Raw genomic sequence first — 23772 nt, 5'->3', positions numbered from 1 at the left:
GTCTGCAATGTTCAAACGCAGCCAGCAAATCCCCCCGAGACAGGTCCCGGGAACTAGCCGCGGGGCAACACGAGCCAGAGAGGAGCGCTTGGGAAGGAGGATGGCATACCTGTGCCTGCGAGCTGCAGGGTCCAGGGGAGCAGGAACAAGCCCAGGAGCCGGGGGGCTGGGATGGGGCCCGGTGGGGCCCGCCACCAAGGAGGCCGGCTCTCCATCGGGGCCTCTGGGTCAGTGTCCCTCCTTCCTCTTTAGCTCACACGAGGAGACAGCCTGCTGGCAACCACAGTTCCCCTTGGCTTAGCCAATAAGCTCCTCCCTGGCCGCCCTTCCGCTTCCTCAAGGCCTCAATTGGTCCCCTTGTCCTCTCAATAACTCCAGGATTGGGCTTCCCTGGTGGCACAGTGGTTGAGAGTCCGCCTGCCGATGCAGGGGACACGGGTTTCGTGCCCCGGTCGGGGAAGATCCCACATGCCGTGGAGCAGCTGGGCCCGTGAGCCATGGCCGCTGAGCCTGCGCGTCCGGAGCCTGTGCTCCGCAACGGGAGAGGCCACAACAGTGAAAGGCCCGCATACCACAAAAAAAAATAAAAATAAAAAAAATAACCCCAGAATTTCCACTCAAGTAGTGGGAACAGCCCCAGGCCAGGTGGCCGGCCTCCAGGTGAGGATCTTGTCCAGGGTAAGAGTTGGGAGGGGCTGGGCCTCCCAATCCCCCCGGGGTGGTGGGCTTCTCCCTCCTCAGCCCCTTTCCAGCTAGTGGCCTGTCCAGAAGACACTGGTGACAGAGGTGGGCACAGGATTTCCATGGGATTTCCAGGGCTGGTTTAGCTGCTCACGCCTGAAACTCTTAACAAAAACAAAAAACCAACCCCATTCACGAAAGTTCCCCTCGGAAATAGTCCAGGAACCCGTTGGATTAAGGTGCTCCTCCAAGAGTAGGGTTTTGGGTGTGGGAGGAGGGGGTGGAAGTGGTCGGGAGGATGGGATGGGGCAGGCCGTCAGGGGGAGGGCAGGAGCCACAAGTTCCCAGCCTTCCACGGGGCCAAAGAGCCCGTCATTAGTCCAGTGAAGGCCACCCTGGGTGCCCCGCAGAGGCCCAGCCAACGCCTCCCCTCTGACTGACCTCACGTGAGATGTCTTCCCTCCCTGCAGCTTCCCTAAACTTGGGCCACCGCTTCTCCACCAGGAGACACGTGAATTTCTTCCCCATCCAGCCAGAACAGCAGCCCCTGTCCCCCCTCCACAGGCCCCAGCACAGGTAATTCTTTGCCGCCTGGGCCCCTTTCCCCCGCAGACTGGGAGCCGCTCGGCCTGGCCTTCTCTGGAGCCCAGCACCGGGCAGGGCTGAATGTGGGGGGACAGAGGTCTGCCGCGGGTCCGGAGTGGCAGAGGGAAGGGGTCTGGGGAGGTGGTGAGAGGAGCCAGCTGGCACGGGAGGAAGGTGGGCTGAATGGAAGGTGATGTGTTTCAGCGCAAGCTGAGCGCTTCCCCTCCTTTCCCCATTAGTGCCCATCAACCCTCAAGATAAAGGTTTTTATCCCAATTTGACAAACTACGCCCCCGAGAGGCAAAGCAACTTGCCGAGATCAGGGTGGGTACCTGTGGCGGGCATTCGGTGCCCAGCTGTGTGAAGCCGGAACCTCTCTCCCCACCCCTGACGCGGCCCCCAGGCATGGCAGGACGGGGTCCAGTTTCCGCCCTTCGTCTGAGTGCTTTCCCCTCAGCCACTTAGCACACAAACAATGAAAACTAGAAGCCGTTTCCCACCAACTCCAGGAGTGCCAGGAGGATGGCAAGCAGCAAGGCCCGCCCACCAGGTGAGGAAGACGTATGAACACAAGACATTTCCTACTGGCTGGGGGGCGGCGGAGACCCCAGTGGTATTGACTGTTGATCCATCACAGTGATACATGATAGCATATGTCACAGTGAGACACAGATAATCTGCTTCACGCTGTTTCCGAGCTCCTGGGGGGAGCAGGTTGTCTAAGCACCTCGATGCCATGGTGATAGACGTCATGTTAATGCCTCCACGCACGGAGGGAGCACTGTAAAGGCATCAGTCTGTGCCTCTGGGGTCTCTTTATGACTCGGCATCGGAAGGCAGCCGAGCGCCAGGCAGCCTCGGAACACGGACCCGGGCTCTGCCTCCACACCTGCCTGTCCACTCCGGGGCTGCTCTACCTTCCCCCGGCCATCAACACAAGGCCCTGGGCCCCCTAACGGCACAGCCCACCTCTGGATCGGCACGCTCGGAGCCCCAGGAGCTTTGCCACCTTTGAGCCCAAGTCCAGCCCACGGCCTCTTGCCTGCCTGTGGCCTTCTGTTTGTCTTCTTTACCTCTGACCCCCCCGAGCCTAGCACAGTGCCGGCACCTAGTATGTGCTCGATAAATACTGGTGCATGAATGAGCATAAGACGCGGGGTAAAGTGCCTCCCTCCCAGGCTTGCTCTGAAGGTGGGTGCCTCACATCGAGCCTGGCACATAGTAGGCTCCCTTCAGGCCCCCATGGGATGGCTGGACTCCAGGGTGGGGCAGGAGGAGGGCCATGCCCTCCCCGGGCAGATGTGACTTGAAAAGAAGTGGCTGGGGGTCTTGGGTCATTGTTGAGTTTCGTAGATGTTCTGAAGCCACCCAGTCTCCTGGGGAGAGGCAGGCATGGACCTTGGGTGGGGAGCCAGAGGGCCCAGGCTGTACTGTCTGGGCCTCAGGAAAAAGGGTGATGGAAGAGAAACCACAGCACATCCAGAAACCTCATTTTCTTCAAGACTCTCCACCTCCTCTCACTGAAGTGGCCACCAAGCAATGAACTTGCTGGACTTCGGTCCATAGGCTTCTCCTCTCCCCTGCCCTTGGTAGGAGCTTCGAATAAGTGGGTGAAAGGAAGAGCAGAGGACATGAGGCTCTGTTGGCATCTCCAGTGGGCAGCCAGGAGCTTCGCGGCCTTTGGGCCAGGCCTCCACAGCTGAGTCTGCAGGCGAGGGCCCTGGGGCCGGCGTACTCAGCCCCTGCTCTCGTCCAGTCATCTGTCTGCCTGTCCACCCATCCATCCATCCATCCCTTCACATTTTGCTGAGCACCTGTTCTTCACCAGGCACTGGCCTCAACAGAAAGATGCAGAGGTGAAAGACCCCAGCTTCGAGGAGTCCATGTCTCCGGGCAGGGGGAGAACTATAATATATATATATAGAGAGAGAGGCCTAATATATAGGCCTCCAGATAATATAATATAATCAACACAATTATACAATCACATCACAGTTCTGAGCAGTTACTCAATGCCATACACCATCCAAAATGATTTTAATCTACACATCAATTTAATCCTCACTGCAATTCTACGAGGCAGGTACTATAATCACTACCATTTTACAGATAAGGACACTGAGGCACAAGGAGGTTAAAATAAAATTTGCTCAAGGTCACACAGCTAAGAAATGTGTCCAGGGGAAATGACCCAGCCTCTGCTCCTAACCACTGCTCCAGCCCGCCTCAATGGCAGAAGTGTGTACAGAGCAAAGAGGGAGGCAGGGGAAGAAGTGAACTACTCGGGGTGGAGGGAGGAGGGGCTACCCAGGAGGACTTCCTGGAGGAGGTGGCAGCTGTGAAGGAAGAGGAAATGGGGGAGCACACACATCCCCTAAAGTCCTAAGGTGTCTTGTCCACAGAAGACTAAAGCTTTCCAAACTGGACCACAATTGCTGGCCTCCATACACATATTAAGTGCCTACTGTATTCCAGGCAGTGGGAATACAAAACATAAATCTTACTTTTGCCTTTAAGGTGCTCCCTGTCTAGGGAGGAAAACAGAACCCCCAGATAGGATTTCCAACTGCCCCAAGTGAGTGAGGGTGAGTGATCGAGTGAGGTGAGGCCCCTGGAGCCACGCTTGGCTCCGATGCTCAGGATCTTCTGTGTCTTCTCTGCGTTTCCATTCTCCTCCCTTTCCCACCTGCAGGAAGTCACTTCCTTCCTCCGTATAGACGCCAGCACCAGAGGAGCCCACCAGTTGGAGGGGACCCCGAGAACGCCCTCTGAACTGGCCTGGTGGTCGAGATGGAAAATGTCCCCCTCTGTCGGGCCTCTACGTCCCCACTGCCCGGGGTACCAGGGGCAGCTGGGTCGGCTCCTTGTTTCCTTCCATCCTCTCCCTCAAGCACCCCCACACTGGAGAGAGTGGTGCGGAGGGCAGCCTCCCTCCTCTCCTAGCAATACTCAGGTTCGCCTTGGAGGCCCCCTTTCTGCACCATGTAGCAGCCTGCAGGTGGGTGGTGCTGACGGACCCCCCACCGCTGACCTCCGTCTGAGAGTGGACCTGACCACCAAGCCCAGGGGCCCTGAGAACTGGCTATAACTCAGTCGAACGAGACCCATCTAATTGTGAACTTTCTCAGGAGGGAACGAGCTCTCTGTTGCTGTAGCTGTGCAAACCATCCACCCGCACGCTGCTGGAAGATGCCTACCTGGCCTGGAATGCTGACCTGGCCCGTCTCCAAAGTCCCTTCTCAGTTCAAGCTGCTCCGATTTTGGCCTGTTTATGAAATATTTGTTTCATGCCAGACACCATTCTAAAGGCTTTACATGTATTGAATACTTCAGTCCTCACAGAAACCTCATGTGGGTAGGTGTTATTATTGCCCCCATTTTACAGATGAGGAAACTGAAGTTCAGAGACTGTAAGCCACTTAACCTAAGTCCACACAGCTAGTAAGCAGTGGAACAAGGACTTGAGCTCCTCGGCTGCACTTCTAATCACTATGCTCTCCTGCAATTCATTTGATTCTCCCGGGGGGGGCAGGTATTACAACCCTCATTTAGTGATGGAGAAAAATAAAGTGGCCTGCTTGGGGGTCACAGAGGGGACCACAGTGCAGGGTTTTCCTATTGGACATATACTCAGAGTTAGATAAGACTTTCCTTGCTAACTCTGTTGGGGGGAGGCAGCAAGGAGCTAGTGCCCCCTCCCCAGCCCCTGCCACACTGAAAATAATCCTGAAGATCTGAAAAACAAAGGTGGCATCATTTTTCAACCTTTATTCCATGGTCACCACGTGCCAAGGCCTTGTTAGGATTAGGCTCTTGGTACAACTGTGTCCCCAGCAGAGACAAGCACCGACCAGGAGGCTAATCACTGGAGGTCCTTGGGCGGCGGGGACCAGAGCTTGAAGGTCCCGTACTCAAGCTGCCACCCGCTCCAGCCACGAGGACGGCCCCTGGGTTGTCCTGTGCTGATGGCGCCACCTGGTGGCACATGTGTCTCTCACCGGTGATGTCTTCCTCTCCAGGTCGCTTCTTCCCTCTCTGGGGTCTTGGGCTGCCCAGAGGCCACTACTCAGCAAGGTCAGAGCAGGACTTGAGAGGCCACATGATAAAGTCGCAGGGGGCAGGGGGTGGACAGGGCAGGCAGGACCAGGCATGTGCTGGGGGCCTGTGGGAACAGAGGGCAGGGCATGCGGCTGTAGGGCCCCAGCCCGCCTGCCTCCTTGATGCCTTTTCTGGGCACCCACAGGAGCCTCCTTCAGAGCCCGCCCCACTCTGTCCTAACAGCTGCCTTGGCTGGGAACACCTTAGAAATTCCTCTTGGAAAGCTTCATAGGAGCCAGTTATTGGGCGCCAGGAAAACCAGTCCATGGCTCCCAGCAGGGCTCCCCATAGAGAGTTCAGCCAATTAAGGAAGCAATTAGCCTCCCCTGAGGCTAATCCACGCACTGTCACCTAACACAGTTTTATGGTTCTTTGGGACAGAGGGCCTCAGTTCCCTGTGGGCAGAGCGGGGTGTGTGGCAGCCACTCCTTACAAAGATTCCTGGTCCCACACCAGCGATCCAGCTCCACAAGGCTTCGGGAGGCCAGAGGACCTGTGTTTTAACAGATGCTGGTTGTCACACTTGAGAAACTGCCCGAAGTGCTTCCCAAGGCAGATTTCCAAGGGGCTGTGGGTAGGGTGATGGGCAGCTCTCCAGGGGGCCTGCTCTGAAGGGGCCACTGGCCAGGAGGAGCCCTTCGAAGAGGCTGGGTCGTCCCTCCTTCCTTCCTTCTCCCCGCTTCTCCTCCACTTGTCGTCCCTCCCTTCTCCCTCCCCCTTGGAAGGCTGGTGTGGTGGAACTGGAACAAGCCCCCTCCATTTGCATCCCAACCTTACCTCCTAAGCCAGTGGGGGCACTTTCCTCACCTACAGTATGGGGGTAAAATACCCACCTTGCACGGATTGGATGAGGAACAGTTGTGGTAACTGAGGTGCGAGTGCTTGGCAAAGAATGAGATGTTGATTGAAAGTAGCTGTTTTGCCTTAGCCTTTGAGCCTCTCTCGAGTAGGTCTCTTTACAAGAGGTGGGCCGGCGGCTCGGAGGGGAGCAGGGTCTGCAGAGCACAACAAGCATCCAGCATCAGGAGATGAGGCAGGTGTAGCCCCCAAAGGTGTGCGGTTATGGATGAGGAACTCTGCCTGGGGGGCGGGTCTGGGGGCAGCAGGGAGACACGCGGGAAGGTTGGAGAGTGGGAACGGGACAGGAGGCCTTCCAGGCAGCCTGGAGTCCTGGAGCTGGACCCCTGGTAGGTTCCAGAGCAGGGTGCAGGGGGCTGGGCAGCATCCGGTGACTCTCCCACCAGCTTACCCCTCAGGAAAGCTCTGCTCTCCCCTCTCCTCCCTGCCCAGAGGTACCTTTCCTCTCACTTCTCTTCCCATCGCACTGTGTCTAGGCCCGCTCCCTCATACCCTCTGCCTGGGGAGACCTGGGTCAAGGTCAGAAGGCCTTAGGTCCACAGACAGCAAAGAACCCAAGCCAGCACCTCTAGTTCCTACAGGAGTCCAGAAGTCCCTCCAATGACCCACAAGGAGCTTTGGTTCGCTCATTCATTCATTCAGCAAACATCTCCAGGGCGTTGCTCTGAGCCAGGCCCTGTCCTGGGCACTTTCCATCTAGGACAGAGCTTGACACCCACACATCTAAGCCACAACCCAGTGGGAACCCAGTGTGAAGGGGACACAAGCCCAGATCAGGCTGAGCCTGCCATGGAAACCAAGGCCACAGCATTCACAGAGTCTTGGTAAGATGCTCCAGGAGTAGAAGAGAGAGGGCTGGCAGGAGGGGCTGGGACGTCAGGTCCAGGCTAAGAAGCTGAGACAGGACAGGGGTCCAGGGAAGCCAGACTGGGACGCACTCCCTCCTCCCCCATCCTCTGACAAAGCTACCTTCTCTCTCCAGTGTCAACAATCAGATGAATGAAACCATTTGTTTTTCTATTAAAAAATTACTGGTATTGCAACTAGTATAGATTTCTACTGTTTTCACTTCACATGTACAGATTTTCAGCCACACTCTGAGTTAAGCAGATTCCTGGCTGTTCCTGGAAGCCCGGCATCATTTATGACACGGTTTCTGAGTGGAAAGACTTTCTCCAGAAGACACAGCTCATTTGGAAGTAAAGAGATATCCTGCGTTCACTGGAGTGAAAATCTCGTTCTTTACAAAACCGCCCGCAACACTGAGGAGAGGCTGTGGGCTTTTTAGGACCAGAAATCTTCATGGGGTGTGCTGATCGAGAAGGACCACAGTCTGCCCTTCGTCCAGGTAGAAAAAGAAAGGGGAAAAGTCGGCTGAGTCCAGACCTTCGGATGCTGCGCCGTGAAATTTCCACCAGGTCACAGCAGATGGGCAGCAGCCTGAGAGCCCAAAGATTTCACTCACCCAGAAACCTCCTCCCCAGGAAATTCCCCCACCCCCACGGAGCCCAAAGGAAAGTATTTTCAGGCTTCTTCCATTGGACTTGGGTGAAAGTATTCCTAAGCAGCGGCCCAGCCTGGCTGGGAGCCCGGGCCTGAGTCACCGCATCCCTGCGCCCTGCTGGCCACTTCTTTTCCTTTCTTCCCTCCCTGAATCTATCTGCTGATCTTTGTGTCACCACCTTCTGGAAGATGAGCCATGCGCAGGCCATGGCCATCCCTGAGCTGCCCATGGGACTGGGGCTGGGCTCCTTGCCAGATGCAGCTGACCTCAGAGTAGGCAGGAGGCCCATTGTCACCTGGCCCAGGGCCTGGACCCAGGCAAGGGTCCCCTCTGACACCATCCTTCCCCCTCCCCCCAGAGGGGGAGGGGAGGAGACTAGCAAATGGTGCTGGGGTCCGGGCAGCTGAGGGGACAGCTGTGCTTGGGGTCAGGTGGGAAGGGTGGAAGCAGGGGTGAGAGCAGGAGGCCTTGGCTGTTTGCGGAACACACTGGGGGAGGAGGAGATGAGGGGGGATGAGTTCAGTGGGCTTCCTGGGGTCTGCAGGTGGCCTGGGGCTCCTGCCACCTCTCCCTGGAGTCCCTGTGGCTTTGCTCCCTCCCCTCCCGACCCCTCCCTCTGCTCATGTTCCCTTGACGGAGGCTCTCAGGCTCACAGAGCCGCCCCTGCCCTGGATGAAATGTCTTTCCCTCGGAGTTGTTTTTTTTTTTAAGAAGGATACAAGTCCTCCTTTTTTTTAAATTTATTTAATTTTGGCTGCGTCGGGTCTTCGTTGCTGCGTGCAGGCTTTCTCTAGTTGCGGCGAGCGGGGGCTACTCTTCGTTGCAGTGCGCGGGCTTCTCATTGCAGTGCCTTCTCTTGCTGCGGAGCACGGGCTCTAGGCACGTGGGCTTCAGTAGTTGCAGCACGCAGGCTCAGTAGCTGTGGCTCATGGGCTCTAGAGCACAGGCTCAGTAGTTGTGGCACACGGGTTTAGTTGCTCCACGGCATGTGGGATCTTCCCAGACCAGGGCTTGAACCCATGTCCCCTGCACCGGTAGGTGGATTCTTAACCACTGCGCCACCAGGGAAGCCCTTTCCCTCGGAGTTTTCACCTCCAGGTCTTTCTTCTTCCATTTCCCGAGCAGGTCTCTTTCCTTCTCACAGGTGAGGACAGGGGGGTGTGGTCCCCTGCCTCCCCCTCTTCAGGCCAGGACATCCCTGGTCCTGATCATTCCCCCCACCCGGCTTCCAGACCCTTCCCCATAGAGGGCTCCTCCAGCCTGCATCTCCCTAGTGCCCAGCTGGGGTCTGACCAGGGCTGAGGTCAATGGGACCATGGCCCCGCCCACATTCTGGACAGATGCCTCCTGAGAATCCCCTACCTCCTTCTGGGTCCCCTGTTTCCCCTGAGCTGCTGGTCAACCCTCTGCTGTGCCCCCTCTATGCCCCAGAGGCCACCCCCCACGTGGGTCCTCTTTTGAAGTAACTCATGATGTTGACTAACGTCTGCCTCTCACTTGGCAAAGCCTGCCCTTCCCTGAAGGGGCCCATTAGCGCGGCCCGAAGGGAGAGGCACTGCCGCAGAAGACCCCCTCTTTATCCCGACAGGCTGATCCCAACCCCTCACATCATTGGCTGAGATTGTTCACAGGTCATTTTGATTTAGAAAAAGGCTTTCTCGGGCTCTTGGGATCCGCTCTCTATGCGGAAGTTCAGAGCAAAGGCAAAGAAAATACTCACCCACTTAGCGGGGCCCATGGGAGAAACTGAAACCATCTTTGTGAGACGTGCGCCAGGAAAAGACGGAGCGAAGGGGCCAAGAACCGGCATCTGTATGGACGCAGGAGGCCTGCAGGCACTTCACACACGTGATGCCACCGCCCCCCAGGAGGGACACCATCCCCCTGTAGACAGAGAAAGAACCGAGCTGGGGAACCCAGCCAGCCAGGACCCAGAGCGAGGCAGTGGTAGGAACAAGCCCCTCTCTTCTCTATAAACCGCCTGCTTTCAGCACAGAGGAAACTGGGGTCTGAGGCTTACAGTCTCCAGGGGATTTTCACTGGAAAAAAATCCCTACAAGTGCAAAGCCAATTTTAGGTATGACTGTGAATATTAACTTCCCCTTCTTGTGAGAACAGAACTCACAAGTTACAAGTTCTAAAAGGCTGACCAAACCATAACATTAAGCAACCCAGGAACATAGACTATTCTGTATGAACTGCCCGCCCACCTCTATAATGCATTCCCTGTGATTTTCTACACTGATCACCTCTTTGTTGGACAAGGATTCTGGAACGTCATATTCTATCGAGAGAATATAAACTTCGACCAAGTTTTCTTCATAGATGAGCAGGAAGAATTCAGGGCATGTCCAGTTTCCTCACGCGGGGACTACCCTGCTCCTTGGATGGACGACCCTCCATACCCAGTGTGGCTGTGCTGTCCTCTCTGCAGGGACCTATTGTGAGTTATGTTCATTGATGTCAATATTTCATGTCAAATCACCAGGAGATTTAAACCTTATTCCATCGTGTTCATCAGGTGTCCTCTTCTTCATTCATCGGTGGGAGAATTCCTGGAAGCCATCTGGACCCTCAACAGCCCAAGAACTGGCCTCCACGTGGAGGTAACTGGGAGCCACATAACCCAGGGCCAGTCCAGCGCCAGCCGCCTGGAAGAGAGAAGAGAAGGGAATCGAGGGGAAAGAGGTTTAACTAACTGAGGTTGAAATGTCTCACATCTGCAAACCTTACAGAAACCTATGGTCATGTGAACGCAATGCAGTTACATATTGCAATTCAGTGGCCGAAATAAAGCCTGTATTTTGACTGAATGGCACTGACTGAGCAGGTACATCCAGGCAGGCGGAACCAAGCCACTCCTTGGCTGTTCCAGAGAAAGTGCCCCAAAGAGGATGCGGCAGCCAAACTCCTGCTAGTTTTCCATCTCTCTCAAAAGGCGCAGCCTTGGAAATAACTCTTGCAGGTAGGGGTGGCCTCTCTGCCTTATAGGAAACTGAGTCTGGACTTGGAGGCAGGAGATCTGGGTTCAAGGCCCAGCCCGGCCTCTTCCTACCTGCGGGAACTTGGGCAAGTCATGAGGGTCCTCTGAGCCTCCCCTTCCTCCTCCGTGAGGCCGATGAAAAGAACAGCCACAAGGAACGGGAGTGCCTGTGAGTGAGAGCCCGTGAACGTGCACGGGGCTGTTCACTTCTGTCCGGGGATCCTGCCGTCTGGGGCTCTGCAGGGGGGCCCAGGAGCCCGGTTCTGGGAGCTCCTCTGTCTCCCCAGGCATGGAGAAGGGGGTGATGTCTCTGATCAGGATTCTGAACCAGTTCCAACTAGGCTGTGGTTTCCCAGCAGGCGGGGCGCCAGCCTCCCGCCCTGGCCTCGGCCTGCCCTCCACACGGGGGCGCTCTGACCAGCCCACCCGGCCACCTCGGCAGCCAGGCTCCGCCTCGTTTCCTTTCCCTTTCAGACCTGACGGATGACTGACGGCTCCTCCTCCAGCTGTAGAGAACTCCAGCCCGCACTTTGCCTCCAACTCGATCGTGCAGGACCCAGCTCCCCTTCATCCTGGCACCAAACGTCTGTTTGATCAGCTTTTCATCCGTTTCCCGAAAATGTGGTGATTTGAGGCTATTCTGAATCTTGCAGAACTGTACGTGTTGCACCCTGGCAAGATATTGATGAAGCCCCAAAGCTGATACTGGAGATGCCCTGCTCTCTGACAGCCCCTTCATCCCCTCACGGCCCCCGCCATGGCCCCCACAGCCCCTGGCTCTCTCCTCTTTGCCAGGGCCACCGTGAGGGACAGAGGGTCAGCTGAATGCGCTTAGCAGAGGGTCAGAGAGGCGGTGAACGTGTCCTCACCGGGTGGGGATCCTCTGTCCCGCCCCACCCCCAGGTCAGCTGGGAGGGGAGGGGTGGGGCGGGAGGGGCGCTGGGGTAGCATACAACAAGGTGGCATCTCCGTCCTGACATCCTGGATTCCATGGCCCCTCTGCTCAGCCTTCGTGACAGTAAAAAAAAAAAAAAAAAAAAAAAAAAAAAAAAGATTGTTTCCGTGCTGGTTAAGTGTTCTTCATCTCCCATCTTTAGTAATAAGCTTTCTCATTTGACAGCAAATCCCAGTTTTACAAAGCACTTTTTCAACCATTTTTTTCCCTTGTGCACAGACCCCTGTAAGGTAGCAGCTCCCCAACTTTTCAGAGAAGGGAGCCAGGCATCGGAGAAGCTGTGGCAAGTTCATGAATTACTGTCAAGGATGCTCATAGGTTGATCCAGCAACCGAAAAGCCGGGGGTACCCTGATTGGGAGCTGCGGGCATCAGGGCAGGGAGCCAGGGGCCTGGTAGGCAAGGTTGTGGTTGGTGGCAGTGGACCCTGGACCAGGGTTCAGGATGGAAGCTCTGAAATCCCAAGGGTGAGGAAGGAGGAAGAACAGAGCAGGGCAGAAACGAGGGCCCAGTGAGGATGCTGGGGGACAGAGTGAAATCAGAGCTCAGAAAGTGTAATAATCAAAGATCTATAAAGACAAAGCTCATCACACCGGCCCTCCCACCCCTCAGTCCCTCTCCCCCAAAGGGGTCTACACCCTCAGGCTCACCTGCAACCTTCCTCACTCTTCTGACCTGCAAACAAATAAAGCACAGAGCCACACACAGCCAGGGAACTGGGTTTGTTGGTTTTCCCTGCGGTAGGGCCATCCTCGCCCTTTTCACCTGCATGCATCTTGCTTCAGGCCGGTGGGCAGGCTGGTGTGGGCTGCTCCAGCCTGCGCCTGGCTGGTCAGCTAAATCAGGAGGGAGGGCCAGGCAAGGCTGCAGAGAAGCAAAGATCTGTTGATCTGCTCTGCCCGGGGGGGGGGGGGGGGGGGGGGGGGGGGGGTCGGCTGGGGGGACTGGCCCTGGGGGAAGAGGCAGAGGGCAGGGAACTGAAAGAAGCCAACTGCGGTGGGGACAGCCCTGCCCAATTAAATGACCTGCAGAGGGCAGGAGTCCCCACAGGACAATCAAGGCTGTTCCTAGGGTGGGGTGGGGCGGCAGGGGGAACAGGGGAGGCCCAGCAAAAACTGGCAGAACCGCCCCCATCATAAAAGGATATGTTCTCGTCAGGCTCTTTTCTAATCCAGACTCCCCTCCCCCACATTTCTCCCTGTCGCCTTGTTTCACCACAGACACCACTGGGGAAATTGCTGGGAGAAGGAAGGAGGGAGAAGCAATGGGGTTTATTAGGAATGGTGACTTTGTGATTTTCTGCTGCTAAGCGGCAACACTAGCTGTCCTCCCCCCGCCTGCCAGACAGAGGAGAGGGGAGAGTGAGGCACAGCCCCAGCCCGAGGTCTGGGCGTGACAGCATGGGACAGCGAAGGCTACAGGGCCACCAGTGAGCACCAGGGCTCCAGCTTCTCTCTGCCCTCTCTGAGACAGTCTTCCTGAATGTAGTCGGTTGAACTGTGTTCCCCAAAAGATATGTTCAAAGACTAACCCCCTGTGAATGTGACTTTATTTGGAAATAGGGTCTTTGCAGATATCATTAGTTCCTTTCATCTCGAGATGAAATCATCTTGGATTTAGGGTCGGCCCTAAATCCAGTGGCTGGTGTCCTTGTAAGAAGAGGAGGGGACACACAGAGACACAGGAAGCAAGTCCACATGAAGATGGAGACAGAGACTGGGGTGATGTAGTTACAAGCCAAGGGATGCTGGGGGCCACCAGAAGCTGGGAGAGGAAAGGAAGGATTCTCCCCCAGAACCTTCAGCAGGAGCATGACCCTGCCGACATCTCGACTTTGGAGCACGAACCTCCAGAACAAGTGTCTGTTGTCTGAAGCCACTCAGTTCGTGGTACTTTGTCACAGCAGCCTCGGGAAACGAATCCACCGGATAAAGAAACCAAGCAGGGATCATTAGGGAAGATGAAGACTCTCCTGAAGAGGCAGGCGAGAAATTTTAAACACCTCTGAATCCACTCGGGAGCAGCCCTTTTACAACAAGGAGTAGTAAGAGAGAAGCAGGTAACCTTTTATTGTAAAGCCACATAACCTTATGAAAAGTCTGGAAAATAGAAAAGCACATTTACCTGTTATCCCATGATACCCTTTGGAGTCTACAGACCTGGGTTCAAATCCCTGCTCCATCTTCCTTTTGACTTGAACGTAATTCACTTCTCTGAGCCTCAGTTTATACATCTGTAAAGTGGGGATAATAATCCTGCCCCCCCCCAAATTTATTAGAATTAAACAAGAAAATACACACTAGGTCCTAGCACGTGCCTGGCTACTCACCAAATCTTAGTAAGGTGTTTGTTGAATACTGGTTCCTCCCCCTCTCTGATAAAAAGCTCCAAAATGATGAGATTGGGTTCATTTTAAAATCCCTAAATGTGGATGTATCACAACTTTCTTCTTCCTTTATTTGGAAACAATGAAGGTTTTTTTTTTTTTTAACTTTTAGAAAGATTTATTTTTAAATTTACATACAATAAAATTCACTCTCTTGGGTATATAATTCTCTGGGTTTTGACAAGTGCATAGAGTCGTGTAACCACTACCATAGTCAATATAAAGAACATTCCAGGAACTTCCCTGGTGGCCCAGTGGCTGAGACTCCGCATTCCCAATGCAGGGGGCCGGGGTTCGATCCCTGGTTAGGGAGCTAGATCCCGCATGCATGCCGCAACTAAGGAGCCCGCCTGCCCGACTAAAAAAAAGGATCCCGCACACCGCAACGAAGATACCTTGTGCCACGGCTAAGATCCAGCACAGCCAAAATAAATAGATAATTAAAAAAAAAAAAAAAAAAGTCCATCACCTCCCCAATTCCCTCCTGCAGCCCCTTTGTGGTCAGACCCCCACCTGTTCTCCTTTTGTCTTTTCCAAAAAGAGGTTCATAGAAGTGGAATCGCAAGCACGTGGCCTATCGCGTCTGGATTCTTTCACTGGACATACGCTTCTGGGGTCCGTCCATGCTGTCGTGTGGCTTCCCCCGTATTGAGGAGGGGTTCCCGCCGAGTGAGCTCCTGTGTGGATGACCACAGCGGCTGATCCCTCCAGGTGAAGGATGCGGGCTCTTCCCTGATTTCAGTGACTATGAATGAAATTGCTATAAGCATTCATGTCTGGGTTTTCGTGTGAACATGAGTTTCCATTTCCCTTGGGTAACACCTGAGAGTGGGGTTCCAGGTTCCCATCAGGTTTCTAATGGCCTCTGACTCAGACCTGCTCAGAGGTGGGGTAGAGAGGAGCACGGTCTGGGAAGATCTGGGTCCCTGTCGCAGCTCAGGGATGACAAAGGTCAACCAACTGAGGAGCACTGCTGTCACTTCAGCCTCCTCCAGGTCTGCTTCCCTTCTCTTGGAACGACCAGGCCAGGGTGGGGAGGAGGGTGGCCAGCGACGGCCCCTGGGACTAAACCGAGCTTTGTGGTATAATCCATATATTCCGCTGCAGCCCTCCAGGGTGGGGAGGTGGGAGCAGCTCTGTTTAGTTCTGGTGCTACTGGGCCTGCAAGTGGGTCTGTGCCATCCTTGCTCTCGCGGCTGTTTCTGGACTATTCTCCCTCTTCCTTACAAAGCCTCCCTCTGCGCCTCCTGTCCTCAGCTCTCCTTACGTGTCACCTGTTACCTCTCCTTGCGGCAGGCACCCAGACCTCCAGGCCACGCCGCCCCCGGTCCTTAAAGAGCCTAGTGCATGGCCTCCTGTCCCATCCACCAACTGCTCCTGTCTTCTCAGTGATTCCAGAATCCATGTCGATAGTCCGTAGGCCTCTCATTCCTTCACTTTCTCTCCTCCAATGGCTTTGTCCTCCTCGAAGCCCAAGGACCCAAGGCACGCTCTGGACCTTGCACCTGTGCCCAGATCCTTCAGCCCCTCAATCTCTAGCACTTCTTCGTCACCACCTCTTACCATCCACTTCCTGCTTCCGGATTCCTGCTTCCAACAATCCTTGGCTACCTCAGGCCCTACGAGCCGTGACCTTACCCTCACCCCATCCTCACTCAGCACCACAGCCACTCTGACACCTGGAACCCCCCTCTCCATCCTCATCCTACTTGCCTGGGGAGAGCCCGGCGCTGGTTAGATCCCACCCTCCACCCACCTGTGCAGACGCCCACTCTCCCCAAGGTGGCTGGAGGCCAACACACATCCCCACGGACCGCTCTCACTCACGATCCAAACCGCCCACCCCGAAGGGGCCCCACTGCCACCTGGTCCAGTTCCTGCCCCCGCTCCTTGGGGAATAACCCCACCTCCCCTCTCTGCTTCGCCCACCTGCTGTACTTTCCTGAGGAAAAGGAGAACCAGCCAGCAAAGAACTCAGGATCCCTCAAGATCCCTTGCCTCCATCCTTCTGCTTGTTCAGACTAAAACCTCGGGGTCGTCCTCACGTCCCCGCCTCCTCTCACACCCCACCCCTCCACCTGAAAGTATCCCCACGATACAGCCCCTCACGTCCCCTCCACGCCACCGGCCCCCTCCGAGCCCCTGTCTCCCACCCGGTTCACCGTGGAGCCTCACCACCAAGCGCCCGCCTCTACCTCCTTCCCCAGCTTGTGCTCAGCTACAGAGGGCTAAGCCGGGTCGCATCACACCTGCACACCCTTCAGGTCACTCGGGGTCAAAGCCAGTGTCCTTGAGCCCTCACAGGCTCTCTAGGACCTGCTGCCACCCCACCTGTTACTTTCCGTCCAGTCTCCTCCCCTTCTCTCTCAGGCTCACCCACTCGCCACACTGGCCTCCTTGCTGGTTCTCCAGCCAAACTCGCTCCCCTCTGAGCCTTGGTCCTTGCTGATCCCTCTGCCTTGAGCCTTGCCCCCCAACAATATCCATGACAGTCCCTCCTGTCACCGTTTTCCCAGCTTCACTAAAATGTTCCCCTCCTGGGGAGGTCTTTCCAGGCCACCCCATCTAAAATGGCACCTTCTCCAAGCTGCGTCTCCCTCCCTGCCTGTATTCTTTTTTGGCACTACTGCAGTGTCTTTTTAATCTTTTTTTTACCTTGTTTGCTACCCATCTCCCTTTACTGGAACATGAGCTCCACGAGACCAGTGAGTTGTCATTTGCCCACTGCTGAGTTCCCAGCACTGTCGCAATGCCTGGCACATAGCAGGAACTCAATAAGTTTCTGCTCTCCTGCGCTGCCCGCGCCCACCCGGGACCTCTCCTGGGGCCGTATCCTGTCCTTGCCAACTCATGCCACTGCTTTGGAAATTCTTCCTGGCTCCTGCATCATTCCCCGCTTGCTGTTGGGTCATTTCCATCAGTGTACAAACATGCAAATACCCTGGATTTTCTCCTTCTTAAGAAGAAAACAACCAAGGACTTCCCTGGTGGTGCAGTGGTTAAGAATCCGCCTGCCGATGCAGGGGACATGGTTTTGAGCCCTGGTATGGGAAGATCCCACATGGCGCAGAGCAACTAAGCCCATGCACCACAACTACTGAGCCTGCACTCTACAGCCTGCGAGCCACAACTACTGAGCCCACACGCCACAACTACTGAAGCCCGCGCGCCTAGAGCCCGTGCTCTACAACAAGAGAAGCCACCACAATGAGAAGCCCGCGCACTGCAACAGAGTAGCCCCCACTCGCCACAACTAGAGAAAGCCCGTGTGCAGCAACGAAGACCCAACGCAGCCATAAATAAATAAAATGCTAGTTCTTTAAAAAAAAAAAAGAAAGAAAACCTAAAAAATAGGATCACACAAAGTGGGAGAGAGGGAACAGTGTAGAGAGGATGGGGTAGAACTGGACCTCTCTAAACATACCTTGTTTTGTAGTTTTGACTCTGGAACCATGTAACTGCCTTATTTAATTATAAATACATTAAACTGAAATGAAAGAAATCCCCTAAAAAAACAAAAGCAAAAGGATAGGCTTCCCTGGTGGCGCAGTGGTTAAGAATCCGCCTGCCGATGCAGGGTACATGGGTATGTGCCCCGGTCCAGGAAGATCCCACATGCCGCGGAGCAGCTGGGCCCATGAGCCATGGCCGCTGAGCCTGCGCGTCCGGAGCCTGTGCTCCGCAACGGGAGAGGCCCCAACAGTGAGAGGCCCGCGTACCGCCAAAAAAAAAAAAAAAAAGTAAAAGGATGGGAAAAGATCCACCTTGCTATATCACTAATCAAAATTTTAAAAGCTGGAATGACTATATTAATATCAGACAAAGTAGATTTTGGAGCAAAAGATGTTACCAGGGATAAAGAAGGTATATAATAATGACAAAGGAGTCAATTCATCAAGAAGACATAACAATCCTAAATATTTATGCACCTAATAACAGAGCTTCAAGATGCTTGAAGCAAAAACGGATAGATCTGCAAAGAGAAATAGACAAGTTGACAACTATAGTTGAAGATTTCAATACCCTTCTTTCAATAATTGATAGAACAACTAGACAAAAAATCTGTAGGTACTTAGAAGACTTGAACAACATTGTCAGCTAACTTGACCTGACATTTATAAGGCACTTTTCCCAATGACAGCAGAATACACATCCTTCTCAAGTTCACACAGAACATTTACCAAGATAGACAATATTCTGGGCCATTAAAAAAGTCTCGTTGCATTTAAAAGGACTGAAGTCACACAAAGTATGCTCTCTTATCAGAGTGGAATTAAATTAGAAATTGATAACAGGAAGATCTCTGAAAATGTCCAAGTATTTGGAAAATAACACACTTCTAAATAACCCATGGGTCAAAAAAGAAGTCAAAACAGAAATTTGAAAGTATTTTGAACTGACTGAAAAAGAAAACACAACATATCAAAATTTGTGGGCTTCCCTGGTGGCGCAGTGGTTGAGAGTCCGCCTGCCGATGCAGGGGACACGGGTCCGTGCCCCAGGTCCGGGAAGATCCCACGTGCCGCGGAGCGACTGGGCCCATGAGCCATGGCCGCTGAGCCTGCGCGTCCGGAGCCTGTGCTCCGCAACGGGAGAGGCCACAACAGTGAGAGGCCCGCGTACCGCAAAAACAAAACAAACAAAACAAAAACAAAATCTGTGGGACTATTAGCTATAGATATTTTGGAGATGCTCTTTATCAAGTTGAAGAAATTCCCGTCTATTCCCAGTTTGCTAAGAGTTTTCGGTTATTTTATTTTATTTTTTAAAATTATTTATTTGTTTGTTTGTTTGTTTGTTTGTGGCTGTGTCGGGTCTTAGTTACAGCGTGCAGGCTCAGTAGTGGTGGCGCTCGGGCTTAGTTGCCCTGTGGTGTGTGGGATCTTAGTTCCGCGACCAGGGATCGAACCCCGGTACCCTGTGTTGGAAGGCGGATTCTTAACCACTGGACCACCAGGGAAGTCCTGGGTTATTTTAAAATCATGAATGGATGTTGGATTTTGTCAAATGCTTTTTCTGCATTCATTGATATGATCGTATAATTTTTCTTCTCTAGCCTATTGATATGGTGGGTTACATGAATTGATTTTTGAATATTGAGACAGCCTTGCATACGTACAATGTGTTCCGCTTGATTGTGGTATATAATTCTTTTTATATTTGTTATAAATTTGATTTGTTAACATTTTGATGAGGATTTCTCTATGTCTGTGAAATATATTGGTCTGTAGCTTTCTTTTTTTCACGCTGCCTTTGGTTTTTATATCAGGGCAATACTGGCCTCATAAAATGCTCTGAGAAGTATTCTCTTCTCTGCTATTTCAGGAAGAGATTGCATCATGATATTGGTGTTAATTTTTCATTAAATGTTTGGTAGAATTCTCTATTGAACCCACCTGGACCTAGAGGGTTTTTCATGGGAGATTTAAAATGATAAATTCAATTTATTTAATGGTTATAGGTCTTTTCAGATTATGTATCTCATCTTGCTTGAGTTTTGGTAGTCTAAGGTTTTCAAGGAATTGGTCTGTTTCATCTAAATTATCAATTTATAAGTGTAAAGTTGTTTATAGTATTCCTTTATTATCCTTTTAATGGCTGTAGGATCTGTGGTGATACCCTTGTGTCATTCCTGATACTGGTGATTTGTGTATTCTCTCTTTTTACCTTGTCAGTCTTTCTAGAGGTTTATTATTTTTTTTCAAAGAACCCGTTTTTGTTTCATTGACTTTCTGTATTGTTTTCAATTTCATTGATTTCTACTCTTTATCATTTCTTTCCTTCTGCTTGCTTTGGGTTTATCTTGTTTGTCTTTTTTCTAGTTTCTTGAGGTAGGAATTTAGGTTATTGATTTGAGACATTCCTCTTTTCAAATGTAAGCACTTCATGCTATATATTCCCTTTCAGCTCCACTTAACCTGCATCCCACACATATTTTCATTTTCAGTTCTATGTAGAGGATTGTTTTTTAAAGTGGCACCAAGATGTTTGGAGGAGACAAAGACAGCTATCTACCAAAAGGCACGCTCTTCCCCTCAATGGCATAGATGTGTTGCCAGGAAGTGGCTACACAACCGGGGACTAAGTTTCCAAGTTGTCCTTGTCTCTGGTGAGGCAGTGTGAACAGTTCTTGCCAATCGAGCGTGAGAAGTGCTGTATGCCACTTCCAAGCCAATGCAGTTAAGAAATAAATATTCTTTCTTCATCCTCTCCCTTTCTATGATGGAGGCAGGTGATGATGACGAAGCCTTAGGGGGTAGTGGAGCCGAAAGATTCAGGCTATGGTCCCTGAATCACTGAATGGAGGAACACCTCCCACCAACTGTGAACGCTCATATCGGTTGTTATAGGGGTGAGACACATGTCTTTTTGTGTTAAACTGTTAATAGTTGGGATTTATTTAGCAACAGCTAGCATTTCCTTGCTGTTAACCTCAACAATCAGCAGTGTAACTTGAAAGACATCTTTTAATAACCTGTTAAGGGCATGGCATCCATAAATATACCTGAACTTATTGATTTCATCCAGAATCAATTCTTGGGTATGAAAGGCCTTACCGTCTATTGCCTTGTTATACCTACTATACTGAGAACATAAAACAGTAGAACATTTTGGACAAGAGACCCGATCAGAAATCCCAGTTCAAAAGCATTTGGGAGCCATTCAGAAAACCAAAGCCCCGGAGCTATCATCTCTGACAGTGCTGCTCCATACTTCTGCCTTTCCCCCATGAATGTCTGCTGAAGACAGCTGTCTGGAGAAATGAGAATCCCTGCACTGTCTCAGCAGTTTCTGCTCCCTATGTCCCCATGGTATGGGCACATAGATGCCTTGGGAAGAGCTGATGCTCTTAGGCTCTGAACCCGCTCTCCTGAATTTATGTTTCATTTTTGTAAATCAGACAGGACGTGGTCCGGAACCGTCTACAAAACACAACCCCAGACTGCTTCTCGATGTATTTCCAGTTGAAACGAACAGCTGCTCTAGTCTCAGATTTCCTTTGTATCATTTGCTGTTTGCTGTATCTGTCTCATTGGCCTCCTCTTTTTCAGAAAAATGTACTTACATTTAAAATAGAACGTGGTTATATTTTTGAAAGCTAAATGTCTTCCTCACCAGGCCAAATGGGGGTGCTTCCCCCCTCTTTTTTCTCTGCACTTCCTCTCACATTAAAGCTGTTGAATTTTTGAATTTTTGTTGAATTTGATAGGAGCTTTTGACTCCTATCTGGTTTATAAGCTCTGATTTCTAGAACAAATTACCTACGTAGCGCTCAGGCAGGCACCCGTCTGTCAGATAACCCTGGAGTTTGATTTTTCCGCCCTGCCCCCGCGCTCGATTATTCATTCATGGCAGGGAGAGATCCGGAGGGCCAGAACAATTTCATCAGCCCTTGGAATTCACTTACTGTGAGCCTCCTCTCCCCAGACCACGCCGCTACCATAAATAGACGTCACGTGGCTTCCTTTTATGATAAGGTCGGAGGAAACGAGTGCACAGGGAGAAGCCGCTAGGAGAGTCAGAGCTCTGAGTTCTGGCTCTAAAACCTGAACAGAGCTAGCTAGTCTTCTTGCCGGGGAGGGCGGGGGGTGCAGCTCAGAAAGGAGGGACGAGGTGGAAGACCTCGTGGGCGGGCCGCCTCCCAAGGGCTCCTCTGGATGCCTGAGCGACTCCCTGACTCCCAGCACTCTCTGCCCTCAGCCATCCCTACCCCTAGCGAGGAGGCCCGCAGACTCCTTCCCACCCCACCTGCCCGGCCAGGCTCTGCGGCTCCCCCAGCTCATTTTCTGATAGAGCTGTCACTTTTTATTGCTGATGGGAGAAATCATTTCCTCTCTTAGCTGAATGTTAATTGGCCTTTCTCTGCTCTTTCATTCAGTTAGTACATGCAGTCCCCTAGTTTTTTTCCACTCTTCAAGGGAAAAGCACCTTAGTAGAGAAGCATTCCAGCAAGACAAGGAAGGTGTTTCTTGCAAAACTGCTAATTGGTAATTGCTAAATCAGAGGTTAAGAAAAAGCTAAAAAGGAGTGCAAGGAGAGGGGTAACCAGGCATTTCGGTAGTTCCACAGGAGTTTCAACCGCCTGCAGGCTCACCGCTACAGTACCTACCACCATAGAGGGCTCAGTACTCAATAGGGAGACCCGGGAAGCCAGCTGGGTCTGGTTGAAGAATCAACTGAGCATCTTCAAGGGGCCAGGCACCTAGACAGACCCGAGAGGTGCCGAGATGACTAAGATGTAGTCACAGGAGGCAAACCAATAAATAAACTGGGGACATTGGTTTCCATGTGACCACAGCAGTGGCAGAGGTAAGCCAGGATACTGCGGGACGCACAGAGCATCAGAGAAACTTCCTGGAGAAAGCCACGCTGCAGCTCAGCTGTATAGGATAACTAGGAGGTCAGCAGCAAGGGCATCCCAGGTGGAGGAGACCGTCTGTGCCAGTCTCGGTGCCTAGAACGGGGTGGTGCGTGGGAGGAGGTTAAGGTCATGTGGAGGTTACGGTCATGTGGAGGTTACGGTCACAGCAGGGCTTCGGTGCCCAAGCAGGTTTTTTTCCCCATATAATTTTATGCCCTTAAAAGAAATAGTCTTATTGAGATTTAATTTATACTCCATAAGTTTACTGCTTAAAGTGGACAATTCAATGGTTTTAATTTTTTTCGTATATTTAAAGAGTAATATTCCTGTATATTTACAGAGTTGTACACCCATCACCATAATCTAATTTTGGAACATCATCACAAAGAGAAACGTTCTCAGTGGGGTTTTTGATACGGGCCTGGCCAAATTATGCCTCACATCAGTTGGCAGCAGGGCAGAGAGGGGTTTGGAGGGGGAAGCCTGGCCCCTCCCTCATCGAACCCAGAACATGAGCAAGGAGCACAGCAGGGACTGAGCCCAGGGGCTAAAGATTTGTGGCAGCGGCAGGTAAAACTCCATCTCTTAGATTCTTCTTTCTTGACAGGAAAAGAACTAGGTTATGAACACTCAGGCTAGTTTTTGCTGGCTGGCTATTTAGTGGTAGTGATACAAATCAGTATTTTAGATGGATGGTCGCCTACTTACAAAGAAAACAGACATAGGCCGTATCACAGCAAAATCCAGAATTCTGAAGTTTCTGCAAAATGGGAGCAGCACAGAGCACTATTCGTATGTTTCATACAGCAAAAACCTGAGCTGGTCTGTCCCCAAAAACGGGCAGGGAGGGCTTCCCTGGTGGCGCAGTGGTTGAGAGTCCGCCTGCCGATGCAGGAGACACAGGTTCGTGCCCCGGTCCGGGAGGATCCCACATGCCGCGGAGTGGCTGGGCCCGTGAGCCATGGCCGCTGAGCCTGCGTGTCCGGAGCCTGTGCTCCGCAACGGGAGAGGCCACAACAGGGAGAGGCCCGCGTGCCAAAAAAAAAAAAAAAAGGGCAGGGACTCTGTCCTCAAAGTCTCTGTAGGATGACTGAAGTGTGGTCACGTGAACCAGAGTCTTGAGCAGGCCTGCCTTTGTGTAGTACAGATAGACCATTCATACCCAGAGTTCTTAGCAAAGCAAGGGCCAGAGGGAATGGGTGCACCTCTGCAGTGGCTTTGGGGGCAGGTGGGTCTGATCTGAGCATGATGCTATGGTAATTGTGCTATAATAATATTTGTTCATTTATTTATTTGGTTGCACCGGGTCTTAGTTGCGTCAGGCAGGCTCCTTAGTTGCGGCATGCATGTGGGATCCAGTT

The 23772-nt window shown here is 52.5% G+C and overlaps 1 protein-coding gene and 1 long non-coding RNA gene across 3 annotated transcripts in view; both read right to left on the bottom strand.

Moving 5' to 3' along the window:
- Positions 1 to 272, bottom strand: part of NFAM1 (NFAT activating protein with ITAM motif 1) — a 33539-nt gene extending 33267 nt beyond the window's left edge. The window contains exon 1 of the mRNA XM_032644329.1: positions 110 to 272. Coding sequence (XP_032500220.1) covers positions 110 to 215 — 106 coding nt within the window. The 5' untranslated portion in view covers positions 216 to 272. The remainder of the gene's footprint in view (positions 1 to 109) is intronic.
- A 4765-nt stretch (positions 273 to 5037) lies between these two features.
- On the bottom strand, positions 5038 to 10329 carry LOC116760900. 2 transcript variants are annotated; one of them, XR_004351884.1, is made up of 4 exons: positions 10226 to 10329; positions 9447 to 9610; positions 6198 to 6359; positions 5038 to 5428 (listed from the first exon to the last, which is right to left on the bottom strand). It is a non-coding gene; the product is annotated as an uncharacterized LOC116760900 (long non-coding RNA). The 2 variants fall into 2 exon arrangements; XR_004351883.1 differs by lacking the exon at positions 10226 to 10329 and having other exon boundaries at positions 9447 to 9705.
- Between the last annotated feature and the right edge of the window lie 13443 nt (positions 10330 to 23772).

This window comes from Phocoena sinus, chromosome 10 (assembly GCF_008692025.1).
Source record: "Phocoena sinus isolate mPhoSin1 chromosome 10, mPhoSin1.pri, whole genome shotgun sequence".
In the NCBI taxonomy this organism is placed as follows: Eukaryota; Metazoa; Chordata; class Mammalia; order Artiodactyla; family Phocoenidae; genus Phocoena; species Phocoena sinus.
This window is presented reverse-complemented; position numbering and strand designations above follow the sequence as displayed.